This window comes from Taudactylus pleione, unplaced genomic scaffold (genome assembly GCF_031769625.1).
Source record: "Taudactylus pleione unplaced genomic scaffold, aTauple2 ptg000434l, whole genome shotgun sequence".
Classification (NCBI taxonomy): domain Eukaryota; kingdom Metazoa; phylum Chordata; class Amphibia; order Anura; family Myobatrachidae; genus Taudactylus; species Taudactylus pleione.
Genome location: NW_028284836.1, coordinates 2,577,923 through 2,592,349, shown reverse-complemented (window position 1 = coordinate 2,592,349; position 14,427 = coordinate 2,577,923). Strand labels below are relative to the sequence as shown.

The following is a 14,427-nucleotide window of genomic DNA, read 5'->3' as shown; positions in this document are numbered from 1 at the left end:
GGGAGAAGTGGTCTCCAACTCCTGAGAGGTACCGTCCTGTAACGTGTCCTCCAATTCTCCTCTTCGGTATCCTCCGTAGTGAGGAATTCTTCATCCGACTCCTCTGACTGGAGAACAGTCGTCAGAGTACGCTTTTGTGTGGAGGGTGCAGATGCCGCTGTACCCATAAGCTGTACCAGGGTGTCTAAAGACTTGGTTAAATCAGCCACCCAGAGAGGCTGAGACTTACGTGCCTCCGCTAACTCTGACGTTAAATCCGTCATTACTCCTACCATGTCAGCGGCCCATGGAGGAGCAGGTGTGGCCGTAATAGCCATCGGTGGATCTTTTGCTATACAAGCATCACATAACGTGGATCCAGCGGCATGCGGCCTGGATAGTTTGCTGTTACACTTAGAACAGACAAACATCTTTTGAGACGCTTTTTTTTTTTACATAGATACACACAGTCACCCAGGGGTACACCAGAAGTGATTAGAAATAAAACAGAAGGCTGGTTGGGACACAGAGGAAGAGGCACTCCCTCCCACAGATTAGATTCCCTGCACTTACACCCCAGTGATTACTCACAGCCTCTTGCCAGGGATGTAGTCAGGAGAATCAGCCTTCTGCCTGTGCTGCACCCTACCTATAATGGAGAAATGCAGGCAACAGTGGGTTAAACAAACAGCAGCCACGCTGTTCTCACAGCCGCTGCCGCGTAAATGAGACAGGGAGCCTGCGCTGTTAAGCTCCGCCCCCCTTCCTCAAGCCCACAGGGGCTCTAATATGGCTGTACTAATGAATCACCTCCCCCTGCAAGCCCCGCTGTGCTCAGCAGCGGGGAGAGGGGAGATGCAAGTCAATGAGCAGCGCTGTAGCCGCTGCACAAGCCCCGCTGAACAGGAGCCTCTAGCCGCTCAGCAGTGGGAAGAGGGGAGAAGCTCTGTTATCAGCGCCATAGCGCTCTCTGCATCCCGCACTGGCCGCGGGGTAGGAGACGGGGGATATGCAGGTGATTTACTCACTGCGCTCCCTGGACGGCTTCCCTCCGAACAGCACTTTCTCTTTAGGGGGAGTCACCTGACCGGCAGCCGCTTCTGAAGACTGCCCGGCAGCCCGGCTTTGTAGAAGTGCTGTGTGTGCGGCGGTAAGGAGCTGTCAGTGCTTTTAGTATAAGCACCGTGCACTCCTTCCTGCCTTCTATTAAGGACAGGGCGCCAGGTACCCAGACCCCACCTTTAGAGAGGTGGCGAAGGGTACCTAAAAGGTGTAAAAAAAAAAAGATGTTAGAAAATAATAAAACTAAATAAATAAAATAAAATGTATTGCTGGAGCACAGCAGGTTGCGACCAGCTCCGTAGGCACATTTTCTAAACTGAGGGCTGATGGGGCATAGAGGGGGAGGAGCTTCACACTTCTAAATTATTTAAAGTGCCCAGCTCCAGCTATCCACGCCTCTATACCCCAGCGTAAGCACCTCCAGTGTCCCCTAGTGGATGAAAGAGAAATATGCTTTGGTTTCCCCCGTGCACCTCCATTTGCACAGGCATGCCCAAGACTTGCGCTAACAAGCATTGGTGGCTTCTGTGGGGTGCAGGGGCTTGTGACGGGAGGCGTTTGGTGGAGGGATGCCTGGTTTCGCCGCGCAGTGAGTCATAGAGAGATTATTAAAAGTAGATTGAGACGCATTTTTAGGAGGAAAACTGACACGTTTGATTCAACGCAATGTTGGTCGCAATTCAAGTTTACGTTTTTTCACAGTGCGCCTATTCACATTATTTACACCCCTATTCGTTTGCGGAGGGGTCTCCTGGCATCGGAGCGTAGACTGCACCTTTAATTGTTAAACCAAGGACTTTTGCGAGGCGTTTCGTAAATAAGACCCACTGACACAACGGGTCCCAGAACAAGTCTGCATTTAGACCTTATAATAAGGGGAGAGCAACAAAGAATGATGTATTATTTATTATACAGATACTTACCAGGATTTTCATGAGCTTCAAGGTTCATTCTACTTGCCATCAAATGACATAGCTACTCCTGGAACCAATTCTTTACTAGCAAACAGTCATCTACACATTTAAGGATAAGTTGCTACATCAGCGGAGTGTGCTAGAAGCACCAGATCAGAGAGCGACACCCCCAGGCAGGATAGAGGAACTGCACGGGTTGTGACGGGTGCAGGGTGCTAGAATGAACACTAACCAATATATAATCACTAAACGTTTGCCCCCTAACGCTTGGATAAATTTGCACAGACCTGGTTTGAGGTGCTGGTGGTGTGCGCATTCATTTACCATACACGGTGAGACGTCACCTTTCATAAGCAAGGAGCTCTGCAGGACCTGCAACCTACCTGTGGACAAGAGGCAGCGGGAGGAAGCTCAGCACGGAGGTCATGTCTAACCCGCAGTCCAGCATAATGGTCGTGGACTTGAACTTGAGGATGTTGCATGGCAGAGTAGGATGTCCCGACAGACAGTACTGAAAGAGAGGGCCCAAGAGACATCCGTTAACAGTCTGTCGTAACAGAGGCTATAAAATATTAAACACTCTGCCTTGAATAGCAGCGCGGAGAGGAAGCTCGGTGCGAGGGATGAAAGGCTTGAGCTGGCGAGGTGACAGCACCACACTGATACAGAGTAATGCCTCCCCCGCTAATGCCAGGCCCTCATTATCCCTGCATTAACTGCTTGTAAATTGTTTTACCCCACTTAACCGGACAAGATTCGATTCTTTCTGATCAGACACGTGCGCCCTTTCCTGCGGCTGAGGTCTTAACTTAAAGGGGAAGCGTCGCGTCTCACTATCAATTAGAATAAAATGATTTACCAGTCCAACGGTCCCTTAACCGCATCCATCACCGTGAATTAAAGGGATGCCGCAAAACAGTCTCCGATTTAAAACGCGCCGTCAGTCAAAGCAGCGTTACAGAGGGCGCAATTATCCGTTCTGTCTGGAAAAGGTCTCAACTTTTTACTGTTACACGAGCTGCATTTATGCCGATTATAATTGAGACCTTTTTATCACGTAGCAGACACTTATTGTTTGCTGCACGATGGAAAGCGACCAGGTACCGGATGGGTCTGTAACGTAGTCAGCCTAAAATCAGACCACTGGAATGAATGGGGCAAGAAATGCCACCCAAAACTCCCACCAAACATTATAAGCAAGTTCAGAAAACACATGAGGCTTTGGGATTGCAGAGCACAGAGAGGCAGATAGCCCTGTGCAGGACCGGCTATAGGTGCTACAGCTCAGCAGATGTGTCACTGGGAATGATGATAAATTGTTGGCAACTCAGCAGAACTGGGGCAAGTGCAAACACAACATCATTTCCCAACCCAGTCAGATAGAATATCCGCTGTGTGCTAAATCCTGGCAGCAGGAACCCTGGAATACAGCATTAGACATTGGGAAGAACATACTAGAATTAGACATTACAAAACATTAAAGCAACAACAACAAAAAAACTTTTGCTATCTGTGCAATAAAAAAAAAAAAAGGGATCCATCTTGAGCCAGTCAGTTAGGAAGCTCCTTGTTGGTCACATGATGACAGAAGAAGGAGGGGGAAGGGATTTACACTATGAAAGTTCTACATCCGTTACATCACTACACCGTGTCAATAACTCATAGTAGATAACTATCAAACTCTAGATTAAAATAAACACATCAATGTGTCAAGTACTGAGGGACAGCAGGACAGGTAGGCGGTTCAGCGAGGCAGGCATGCAACTGGTATAGGGTAAAAGGCAGGCAGGCGCAGAACGACAGGCAGGTAAGTAACAGGTGCAGCACGACCGGAAGGAAGGCAGCAGAAACAGCGCAACAGGCAAGCGAGCGGTACAGCAGGACAGACAGGTGCACAGGCAACTGGTACAGCAGGACAGACAGACAGGCAGGTAGGCGGCCGGAACAGCAGGACAGGTATAGAGTAGAAGGCAGGCAGGTGCAGTGCGACAGGCAGGCAAGCAGCAGGATCAGTGCAGCGCAACAGGTAGGCGCAGCATAGAGTAGAGAAATGGAGACGTTGTTCCAGAAAGTAGGAAAGTTACGAAGAAAAGTAAAAAAAATTAATGGTAAAGGGTAAACTATGTAGTAATATCAAATGCTGATATGAGAAATAGACAGATGGGGAGAGAGAACCCAAGCCAGCACCAGGGAAAGCATCCAGTGCATGTATCTGTATGTTCTGCAACTCACTCACGTATTCAAGCAAAGCAATAGTCACAGGGGTGCAATATTAGTGGTAAATTTACTAAAGTGAGAGTTTTTAGAAGAGTTTTAAAAGTGATGTTGCCCACAGCAACCAGATTCTAGCTATTATCTTCTAGAAGGTGCTAGGTAGATGCTAAGTAGAATCTGATTGGCTGCTATGGGCAACATCTCTACTTTTAAAACTCTCACTTTAGTAAATTTACCCCTTAGTGTGTGTATATAGTACTCACATACATACAGTATGCAATAAGCTGCACCCAGTGGGTATTGCAGGCAGCATCTGGTAATCAGAGACTGCTCACTGCAACAGCACCACAACTATAAAGCATAGAGGATATGATATACACAATATATATAAGAAGAATACATGGTATTAGCCTCTCACCAGCCTCATTGTCCCTGCACAGTGTACACTACACACTCCCAGCAGCAGCAGCAACCATATTCCTTCCTGGCGGTGCCAAGCATGCCGGGAGTTGTAGTCTCCCCCCGTCTGGCGTGACGTCACGGTGACGCGCACCTTCCGCAGTCTATCCCGTGCAGGGGGAGGCGGGGCCGCCGCGTCCCCCCGCGGTGCACCCTGGGAGATGCAGTCCGCGACTGCCGCTCCCCCTCACGCTCCCCGGGGAGCAGCCGGCGGTGTCGGGAACTACAACTCCCAGAGTCCCCGCGGCCGCTCGGCTGAGTGAGAGCTGCGCGGCGGCTGCTGAGTGTCAACATGGCGACCGGGAGGCAGCAGACAAAGGCGGCTGAGGCTGGGATGTGAGCGGCGGGGAGACGCCGGGGGGGATCGCAGCGGAGTGGGCACGGAGGGCGGGCGTCGTCACCCTCCTCTCCCCCCGCCTCCAGCAGCGCATCACGGCCTGACACCCGACGGGGAGCCCAGCGCGGGTGGCCGGGTGTCCGCCCGACAGGTGAGATCACCCCCCCGTCCTCCTCCCTGATCCCTGACTGACAGAAGTTCCTGGGCAGCCGCAGCATGGCGCCCTCCTGGGCAGTAGCGGGGCTCAGCCTCCTGTGCGGGCTGCTGGTCCCCAGTGATACATTGTATCATCCCGGGGGTCACCAATGATTATGTATCATCCCGGGGGTCGCTACTGATTACCCCGGGGGGCTGTCAGGGGACTGGCCAGGTACTCTGCTTATGGTCCATCTCTACAGTTTGTGTGTATGTGTGTGTGTATATATGTGTGTATATATATATATATATATATATATATTCTGTCCCACCACAACATATTTGTTTATCATCCTGTCAGTCACACAGATTGGGAGCTGTGTGATGCATTTGAGCATATATACTAGTGCCACCCAACTTACATCTTACAATCTGTGTGTATGTATGTGTGTGTGTGTATATATATATATATATATATATATTTGTCAATGCTTCTCCCCACTTGCTTCATGTGTAATAACATTGGAGGAGTGTGTGTGGAGAATGGGAGTTGTGATGTTTGTTTTGGACCTTGCTCTGTCTGTTGTCCTGTAATTGTGATGACTGGGGAGATGGTATTACATGTCTTCCCTCGCATTATAATCTACGGTGTCGGTGACGCAGTCTGTGGCGTAGTACCGTGTTAGTGCATGCTGTATATTATGTATTCCCTTGCATTATAATCTCCGGTGTCGGTGACGCAGTCTGTGGCGTAGTACCGTGTTAATGCATGCTGTATATTATGTATTCCCTTGCATTATAATCTACGGTGTCGGTGACGCAGTCTGTGGCGTAGTGCCGTATTAGTGCATGCTGTATATTATGTATTCCCTTGCATTATAATCTATGGTGTCGGTGACGCAGTCTGTGGCGTAGTACCGTGTTAATGCATGCTGTATATTATGTATAACCTTGCATTATAATCTACGGTGTCGGTGACGCAGTCTGTGGCGTAGTACCGTATTAGTGCATGCTGTAGGTGACTGGTACGCTCTGTGTGTGGGGTCTGGTGTCAGTCTGACGGTCACCGTGTGCATTTTATATTGACGTCCCGCTCGTGGCAAACACTTTGCAGACTGGGGAGAAGAGTTATGTGGGGCTGTCGGGAGTCTCGCTGTGCATAGGCTTTTACTTGCTGTTTACAAAGCAGACTTTCTTGGCGAAGTAGTAACCTGTTTTATTGAGAATTAATTGCCATGTATATATTTTTTTTCTTCGTTGTGCTCAGGTGTACAGCAAATATAAACACTTGCGCAAAATTGGTTACCAAATGTAACCGGGACATCTGCTGAATTATTTACATGATGCCTTTGATGGGAACTTTCTAAAGACGACTGCTCATCTTTTAAATAGTGTCATTTACTAAAATGCCTGTCAGTCATGTCTTGTAATAGTCTTGATTATTTACAATTCTTTTTATCTTGTCGCTATCTATTACATATATTATTATTATTATTTTTTTTTCACCTACCACGTTATTTGAGTGCAAAAACCCCTATTCTGAGCTCCTAGCATGTTGTGGCTGTGTTATACCTGTCTGTGGGAAACTTCGACACCTCTCTGGCTTTGATGAGTTTTCTTTTATTGTTTGTGTTGTTCCTGTTACATTTCTGATCTATGCAGTTTTTTTTAATTTCTTTTCCTATTCTTGCTGCTTGTATATAGCCATGTAACAGAAGTGTGTTTGTACATGGTGTACCTGGTACAGTCCCACGTACAGCGCTGAAGTTACTCTGCTTGAGCCCGGCGTGAGATAATATCTGATTTGAGTCTCTGGATAAAGATCTGCAATTTGGCTTTCGCCGACCGCTATTCCAGTATCCCGGGAATAAGACATGAAGGGTGTCTGTACATTGTAACCTCTGCCAGCAGGTGGGGCGAGCATTGCTCCCTACAGCCCGGGATAGGTGAGCGTGGCAGGCGATGGGTTAATGTCTATCTGTCACTCTGTTACAATGGGCTCCTCCAGTAAGTGTAATATCAGTGTGATGTCTAGAGAGTGTGATCTGATCTCATAGCTATTCTGCAATGCTGATATTATCCAGCATTCATGTGTGATGAGAAACCTCAATGCCAGTCCTTCATGCCAACCATAAATCGGCGTTTTTATTAGGAGTGTGCGACTTATTTTATTTTATCATACGTGTGTTAATATAGCTACAGTAACTGTGATGTACGTATAGGTGAGAAATAATTGGCTGAATACAATAGTCTTGTATTATATCCCTTCCGGGTAGCAAATGTTTCAGCATTGTCACAAGTTTAGTGTTACATTGTTTTGCTGCCAGAAATAAAGCCAGAACATTATATATATATATATATATATATATATATATATATATATTCTTCTCTCCTCATTTTTCTATTTTAAACTGCTCATAAATATCTTATCTTTGCGATTTCCCCACCCCCTCCCCAAATTTCTGTGCAGCCCCATGGCGTTTGCGTTATCAGTCTGGGTTTATAAATCGCCAACGTGTTCTGCACACGTTAGGATGTCGTGTCGTTTTCGATGGCGCCTTTATTGCGTTCTGCATGTGTCTATAGATTGTAAGCTTTACAAGAAACTATTGATAAATGTATCACTTCTCCATCGCTATACTGGCGTGTCGTTAGCATGTTACGTGTGTGACGGGGGTAATGCACGTATGTGGAACCTTGGTATTGGAGGATCCCCTGCTCTTAATTAAATATTAGTACTTTTTGTCCAAACTTATAAAGTCTTTGGTTTGCTATGAAGTAAAATCTCTGCTTCTTTCACTGTCTGTATAAAATATATATTTATTTTTTCCCCAAGACTTCCTGTGCTAATTTTGGACTTGTCGTCATTCTCTCTCTCTCTTCTTTTGGATCACATTTGCACTGAGAAGTCCTTGAAAACGCTGGGACAATCTGTACTCGCGGCTCCGGAGTTCCTTTTAAAGCGGCCGCTGAAGGGCTGAATTATTAATGAATTTTCTTTTTTTGAACGGGTAGAATTGGCCTCAGGCCTTAACTTTCTTAGGAGTCCACCTCCAGCCCTTTCCCAGATCTCCGCCTGCCGGAGTTACCACATCTGTGCGTTATTTGCATTGTTACTATTGCATCACATTTTCGCTAGTGGAGAGGCCAGATGTTTCCCCACCTCTGAGTCCTTTATTGCTTAATGTGGTTTATACCAGAACTGTCCCATCAGAGGTCACAGAGTGTCCGTGTGTAGTGATAATGTGAGATCGTACATACGTACAAGTGTACCATGACATATAGAGTCTCACAGTTCCTCATATCATTTGCAGCACTACCTGCGCTAGAATGTACAATTATGTTATGTTCCTTCAGGTAGTTCTGCTATTGGGGGGGGGACTTGGCACAGGGAATAATAGATGTTTTCATTCATAACCCCCTTCAATTGTTTTGCTGATGGGCTGGAGTGCAGTGTGCGTTCATTAATTATAGTGCAAGTTGCGCCCTTATACGCTGGGATTAGCTGTGTAAAGCCCATGCAAAGCAGTGGGCGCGTTGTGTTTGGGTTCCCAAAAGCCAGACTTTGGGTGGATGTCTGGTTGCCACCTCAGGCGGGTGCGTGCAGAAATAATGGGCTCCCGCGGCAATCACTTCCAGCGGCACAAACAATTGAGTGGCTCCCGATACTTTCGATGGAAGCTGCGGTTGCTTTCAAACAAGTGAATCTCCTCCCCCCCCCCCCCTTAGCAAAAAATGTGGGGTCCATGAGATGATTTCCTGGGTGCTGGCTTCCTAATGTCTTATACACAAAAATACAAAATGTCAGTTTGGCTATATGTTGTGATTTGCAGTCTATTAATGTTCTCCCGAGCCCCCTGCGCAGTACCGTCGCCCGAAACGTCTGCATTTGTAATGCCTGTAAATGGGAAAATGATTTCCACTAATAATGGAGTGGGCACACTACTAGGGGGACATCACTTATACTCTCTAAGTAGATGCTTTTAAAGTGATGAGACTGATTGGATGCCGGGACAGGCAGGTTAGTGCTAAGGTCTCTGTTTCCCCAGCACAGAAGAAATACTCTTGTGACTATAAAGATGTCTATCGGTGTTTCTGACACCCCCCACCTTTCTGCTACCAACTTCCACCGTCCTTGTTTAATACTGGTTTCATCTTCCTACACTCGTGTTTGGGCCAAGTATTGATGTTGGATAGACAAATCCTGTCCTTGGAATGCTCACAGCAGCACTGAGTATTTCAGGAATTTAGTCTGCAGATATGTTTGGGGGACGGCAACCTTTCCACTCGTGGTTAAAGTGAGGGTTGGATTGAATGTGAGGGTGAAGTAAGAAGCCACAGGCTGGTTAGATAGGAGCAGAGACGTATGTAAACGTGGTGCATTCATGTTTGTGCCCAGAGATTGATGTCGGTGCTGTTCTGCAGCTGGTAGAGGCAGGGAAACTCAAGTGACCCCTTTTATTGCCTATCTGTCTACTTAGCGCGCTCTGTCTGTCTAGGTACACGCCTGAAAGATGATAGGAACAATCCACGATTTACTTTTTCTCTGACTGCTGAAACGACGCCGAGAACATCGATTCCCTGTATGCACACTACACGATTATCGTTCCTATTTGAACGATACATTACTTGAGGTGAAGTGTTTGCAGTTTGTCAGCTGATGTCTGTACACACGACATCTGCTCGTCTGGACCAACCAACGTTGCGCAGCACGCCTGTTGTCGTTAGCCGTTCTGACTAGCGCTTGAACCTGCCGCATACTCGGAGACTCCCCCTGGCTCTATTTTGCTGGTTTTTTACTTTGTCCCCAGCTTGTTTTTTTTTTCTGTTCCAAAACAAAACCATTTTTTTTTGGGATGTCCTATCGAACTTTTTTTAAAAAAAATTGACAGATTACTTTAAGGGGACATTCCAAGGGGTGCAGGGTATTTTTTTTTTTTTTTTTAAAGTCTGCACCCCAAAACTCCAATTCTGCACTTTTTTTCGCCACCTATTCAGTGGCGAAAACGTATCCCCGGATTTTGACAAAGGCTTTTCGCACCTGCGAAAGTGAAAATGGCGATAAATTATCGCCGATAACGGACTTTTCGCTTCTAAATTGAGTGATAATTGAGTCATAGAGTGATAAATTATGATAGTGGTGCTCCAGCCAATCAGCTCCTGTCATCTGTTTGAAAAATGACAGTTGGGAGCTGATTAGGTTGAGCCCCATTTATCATACGTAACACGTTTCATCACTCGTTGCGTATGATAACGTTTGATGATAAATAGGCCCCTAAATCTGTTCAGTTAACCCTAGTTGAAATCTGTTAACGGTTACCACAAGCCAGAGCTGCTTGTTACTTATTGATGGGGCATGGGAAGTGTTTTGATGCTGCTGATGGACTAATACACCCCTCTATTTACTTGCATGGGATAAAGACAAAAAACGACTTTGGGGCATGTTCAATTGGGGACGAGGTTTAGCGAGGTAAAACACCTTGCGCCCAATTTTGGATTACCGCTGGTAGATGCGCTCCCGATACCCGCAGTATCCAGTTTAAAAAAAAAAAAGGGCGCTCGCTGGGTTTTCAGAGCTCAAAACCCTGCGGTATGTATATAAATAAATAAAAAATTACACTTACATGTCCGGTGGTCTCCGCGTCTCCCGTTCATCTTGTTCCTGGGGAGGGGGCTACTGGGAGGCACAATAGCTGCTGTGAGATGTAATTCTCCCAGTGCTGGCTACAGGAGGGGAATACACTTACATGGGGGTGGGTCACACACATCGGGGGTCACACTCGCTCATACACACTCAGTGCTCACCCTGCTCCCGACATCGCTTCAGAAGGTGAGTAATTAATGACTAAGCTGATTGGAAATCTCCAGTTGCTTAATTAGTCATTAGGAGGGTGCTGCTGGGATCCCAGAGCATTGCCTGACCATTTTCCTAAACCTATGGATAAGAACAAAACTCCTGGCGCTCAAAAACAAAAAAACTTTGCACCTAATTGAATATCAAAAATCCTGCACCTGCCGTTGCTATTCTCACCCCTAATGGAATATTCCCCTTAGTGTGGGGCGCCCGGCCCCTTTCCCGGTGGCGGGGTGGGGCGCCCGGCCCCTTTCCCGGTGGCGGGGTGGGGCGCCCGGCCCCTTTCCCGGTGGCGGGGTGGGGCGCCCGGCCCCTTTCCCGGTGGCGGGGTGGGGCGCCCGGCCCCTTTCCCGGTGGCGGGGTGGGGCGCCCGGCCCCTTTCCCGGTGGCGGGGTGGGGCGCCCGGCCCCTTTCCCGGTGGCGGGGTGGGGCGCCCGGCCCCTTTCCCGGTGGCGGGGTGGGGCGCCCGGCCCCTTTCCCGGTGGCGGGGTGAACCATAGAAACACCATTTCCACGTTTACCTGTATCCCCAATATATTCCCCATCAGTAGATCAGCTTTCCCAAAAGTTTCCGTCTTCCAGGCAGCCTGCCCATCTCCCTCCTGCCTCAGTTGCCAACTTCGCAGCGTGGACCTGGCCATCATAATAATGGATTAAAGCGCAATCCATCCACTATGTTCTATGTAGGACTTTGCTGGAAGTGCTCTGTTAACCCTGCAAGTCTAGGCTGCATGTCACCTATCATCTGGTCTTCTGCATTGCTTACTAGCAGGTGATCTAATATCAGAACCCAGCATCACCGAGGACAAAATGAATACTCACTTAATCAAGCGATGTTATATAATTGAAACATCCTTGACTAGGGAGTACCAATGTTTAATAAAACATTTCCATGTTTTTAAATGTAATGCTTGTTTTCTTCAGTTGTTCGGTGTAACAATGCATTTTCCTTACCTTACCTTGTGATCTGTGCTGTTCTTAAAAGTACACTAACCCATATTTTTTTTATTTTGCACTGTGCATATCTGTGGGAGATGGGGTGTTTGTTACACACACACAACGCAGCATGAGTGGTCCTCGGTGGTCCCGTCTGCCTCCTGTCTCCTAAACAAGTGTCTGATAAGAAAATAAAGTCCTCGGACCTGCAGTAGAGAAGGTGCAGACAGGAGTTTATAGCACACGTATGTAGAAGGTATCATCTGGAAAGGCCACATGACCAAAGCTCTAAGTAGGGAACATTAATCCCAATTTAAACGGGATTATACATAAACACCCGAAATGTTCATCACAGAAATAGAGCAAAAATCATTTGTGGTCCATCGTTTATTATGTAAAGTCTGTGGCTATATTCCGTTTTACATAAGGGTAAATGATAGCTTCTGAATTGCTGTACAATGATACCTTATGTATATCCCTGTACTGTGCTGTGTCACAGACTACTTTGTTGTATAGGGAAATGATTGTTGCAGTGCGGTGTGACTCTGGTACAGATTACTACTTGTTGCAGTGCTGCATGCGGTGTGACTTTGGTACAGATTACTACGTGTTGCAGTGCTGCATGCGGTGTGACTCTGGTACAGATTACTACGTGTTGCAGTGCTGCATGCGGTCTGTCTTTGGTACAGATTACTACTTCTTGCAGTGTTTAGCAGATGGGAGAATGTGCTGTGGGGCCGATTACTTGTTACACCCCAATCCACCAGGTTTAGATGTGTAAAGAGAGTGAACCAATCTAAAATTCTGGTTAGAGACCAACTTTTCGTGGAGTTTTGCTTGCCACCTCAGTGGTACAAATTACTACGTGCTGCATGTGGTGTGTCTTTGGCACAGATTACTATGTGTTGCAGTGCTGCATGCGGTGTGTCTTTGGCACAGATTACTACGTGTTGCACTGCTGCATATGGTTGACTTTGGTACAGATTACTACGTGTTGCAGTGCTACATATGGTTGTGACTTTGGCACAGATTACTACGTGTTGCAGTGCTGCATGTGGTGTGACTTAGGGACAAATTACTACGTGTTGCACTGCTGCATATGGTGTGACTTTGGTACAGATTACTACGTGTTGCAGTGCTGCATGCGGTGTGACTTGGGTACAGATTACTACGTGTTGCAGTGCTGCATATGGTGTGACTTTGGTACAGATTACTACGTGTTGCAGTGCTACATGCGGTGTGACTTTGGTACAGATTACTACGTGTTGCAGTGCTACATGCGGTGTGACTTTGGTACAGATTACTACGTGTTGCAGTGCTACATATGGTTGTGACTTTGGCACAGATTACTACGTGTTGCAGTGCTGCATGTGGTGTGACTTTGGTACAAATTACTACTTGTTGCAGTGCTGCATGCGGTGTGTATTTGGCACAGATTACTACGTGTTGCAGTGCTGCATGCGGTGTGACTTTGGTACAGATTACTACTTGTTGCACTGCTGCATGCCATGTGTATTTGGTACAGATTACTACGTGTTGCAGTGCTGCATTCGGTGTGACTTTGGCACAGATTGCTACGTGTTGCAGTGCTGCATGCGGTCTGACTTTGGTACAGATTACTACTTGTTGCAGTGCTGCATGCGGTATGACTTTGGTACAGATTACTACTTGTTGCAGTGCTGCATGCAGTGTGTATTTGGTACAGATTGCTACGTGCTGCATGCGGTGTGACTTTGGCACAGATTGCTACGTGTTGCAGTGCTGCATGCGGTCTGACTTTGGTACAGATTACTACTTGTTGCAGTGCTGCATGCGGTATGACTTTGGTACAGATTACTACTTGTTGCAGTGCTGCATGCGGTGTGACTTTGGTACAGATTACTACTTATTGCAGTGCTGCATGCGGTGTGACTTTGGTACAGATTACTACTTGTTGCAGTGCTGCATGCAGTGTGTATTTGGTACAGATTGCTACGTGCTGCACGCGGTCTGTCTTTGGCTCAGATTGCTACGTGTTGCAGTGCTGCATGCGGTCTGACTTTGGTACAGATTACCACGTGTTGCAGTGCTGCATGCGGTCTGACTTTGGTACAGATTACTACTTGTTGCAGTGCTGCATGCGGTGTGACTTTGGTACAGATTACTACTTGTTGCAGTGCTGCATGCGGTATGACTTTGGTACAGATTACTACTTGTTGCAGTGCTGCATGCGGTGTGACTTTGGTACAGATTACTACTTATTGCAGTGCTGCATGCGGTGTGACTTTGGTACAGATTACTACTTGTTGCAGTGCTGCACGCGGTCTGTCTTTGGCTCAGACTGCTAATGTCAGCGGCCATCATTACGCATGCCTGTTTTGCACGTGCGTGATTCTGGAAATCCGACTTGTGGCCAGCTGAGCTTTCAATGTACATTTGCTGCTGTCTACAGCGGCGTTCTAACTTCCCAGCCACCGCTAGTGCCTCAGGATATACCCCCTTTATCAGGACAGTCTGGATAAATTGCTGACCAGGCAGATTAGGTTATCATGTAAAAG

General features: G+C 47.2%; 2 protein-coding genes across 5 annotated transcripts in view; one reads left to right on the top strand and one right to left on the bottom strand.

The window, feature by feature from the left end:
* Positions 1-4,678, bottom strand: part of INTS9 (integrator complex subunit 9) — a 64,335-nt gene extending 59,657 nt beyond the window's left edge. The window contains exons 1-2 of the mRNA XM_088447528.1: positions 4,588-4,678; positions 2,339-2,466 (exon numbers count right to left, since the gene is read on the bottom strand). Of these exons, the coding sequence (XP_088303654.1) occupies positions 2,339-2,466; positions 4,588-4,596 (137 nt within the window). The 5' untranslated portion in view covers positions 4,597-4,678. The remainder of the gene's footprint in view (positions 1-2,338; positions 2,467-4,587) is intronic.
* Positions 4,679-4,859: 181 nt separating this feature from the next.
* HMBOX1 (homeobox containing 1) overlaps positions 4,860-14,427 on the top strand; it is a 112,201-nt gene continuing 102,633 nt past the window's right edge. For all 4 annotated transcript variants that reach the window (XM_088447553.1, XM_088447552.1, XM_088447551.1 and 1 more), the window contains exon 1: positions 4,860-5,116. The gene's annotated coding sequence lies outside the window, so the exon portion shown is untranslated. The remainder of the gene's footprint in view (positions 5,117-14,427) is intronic.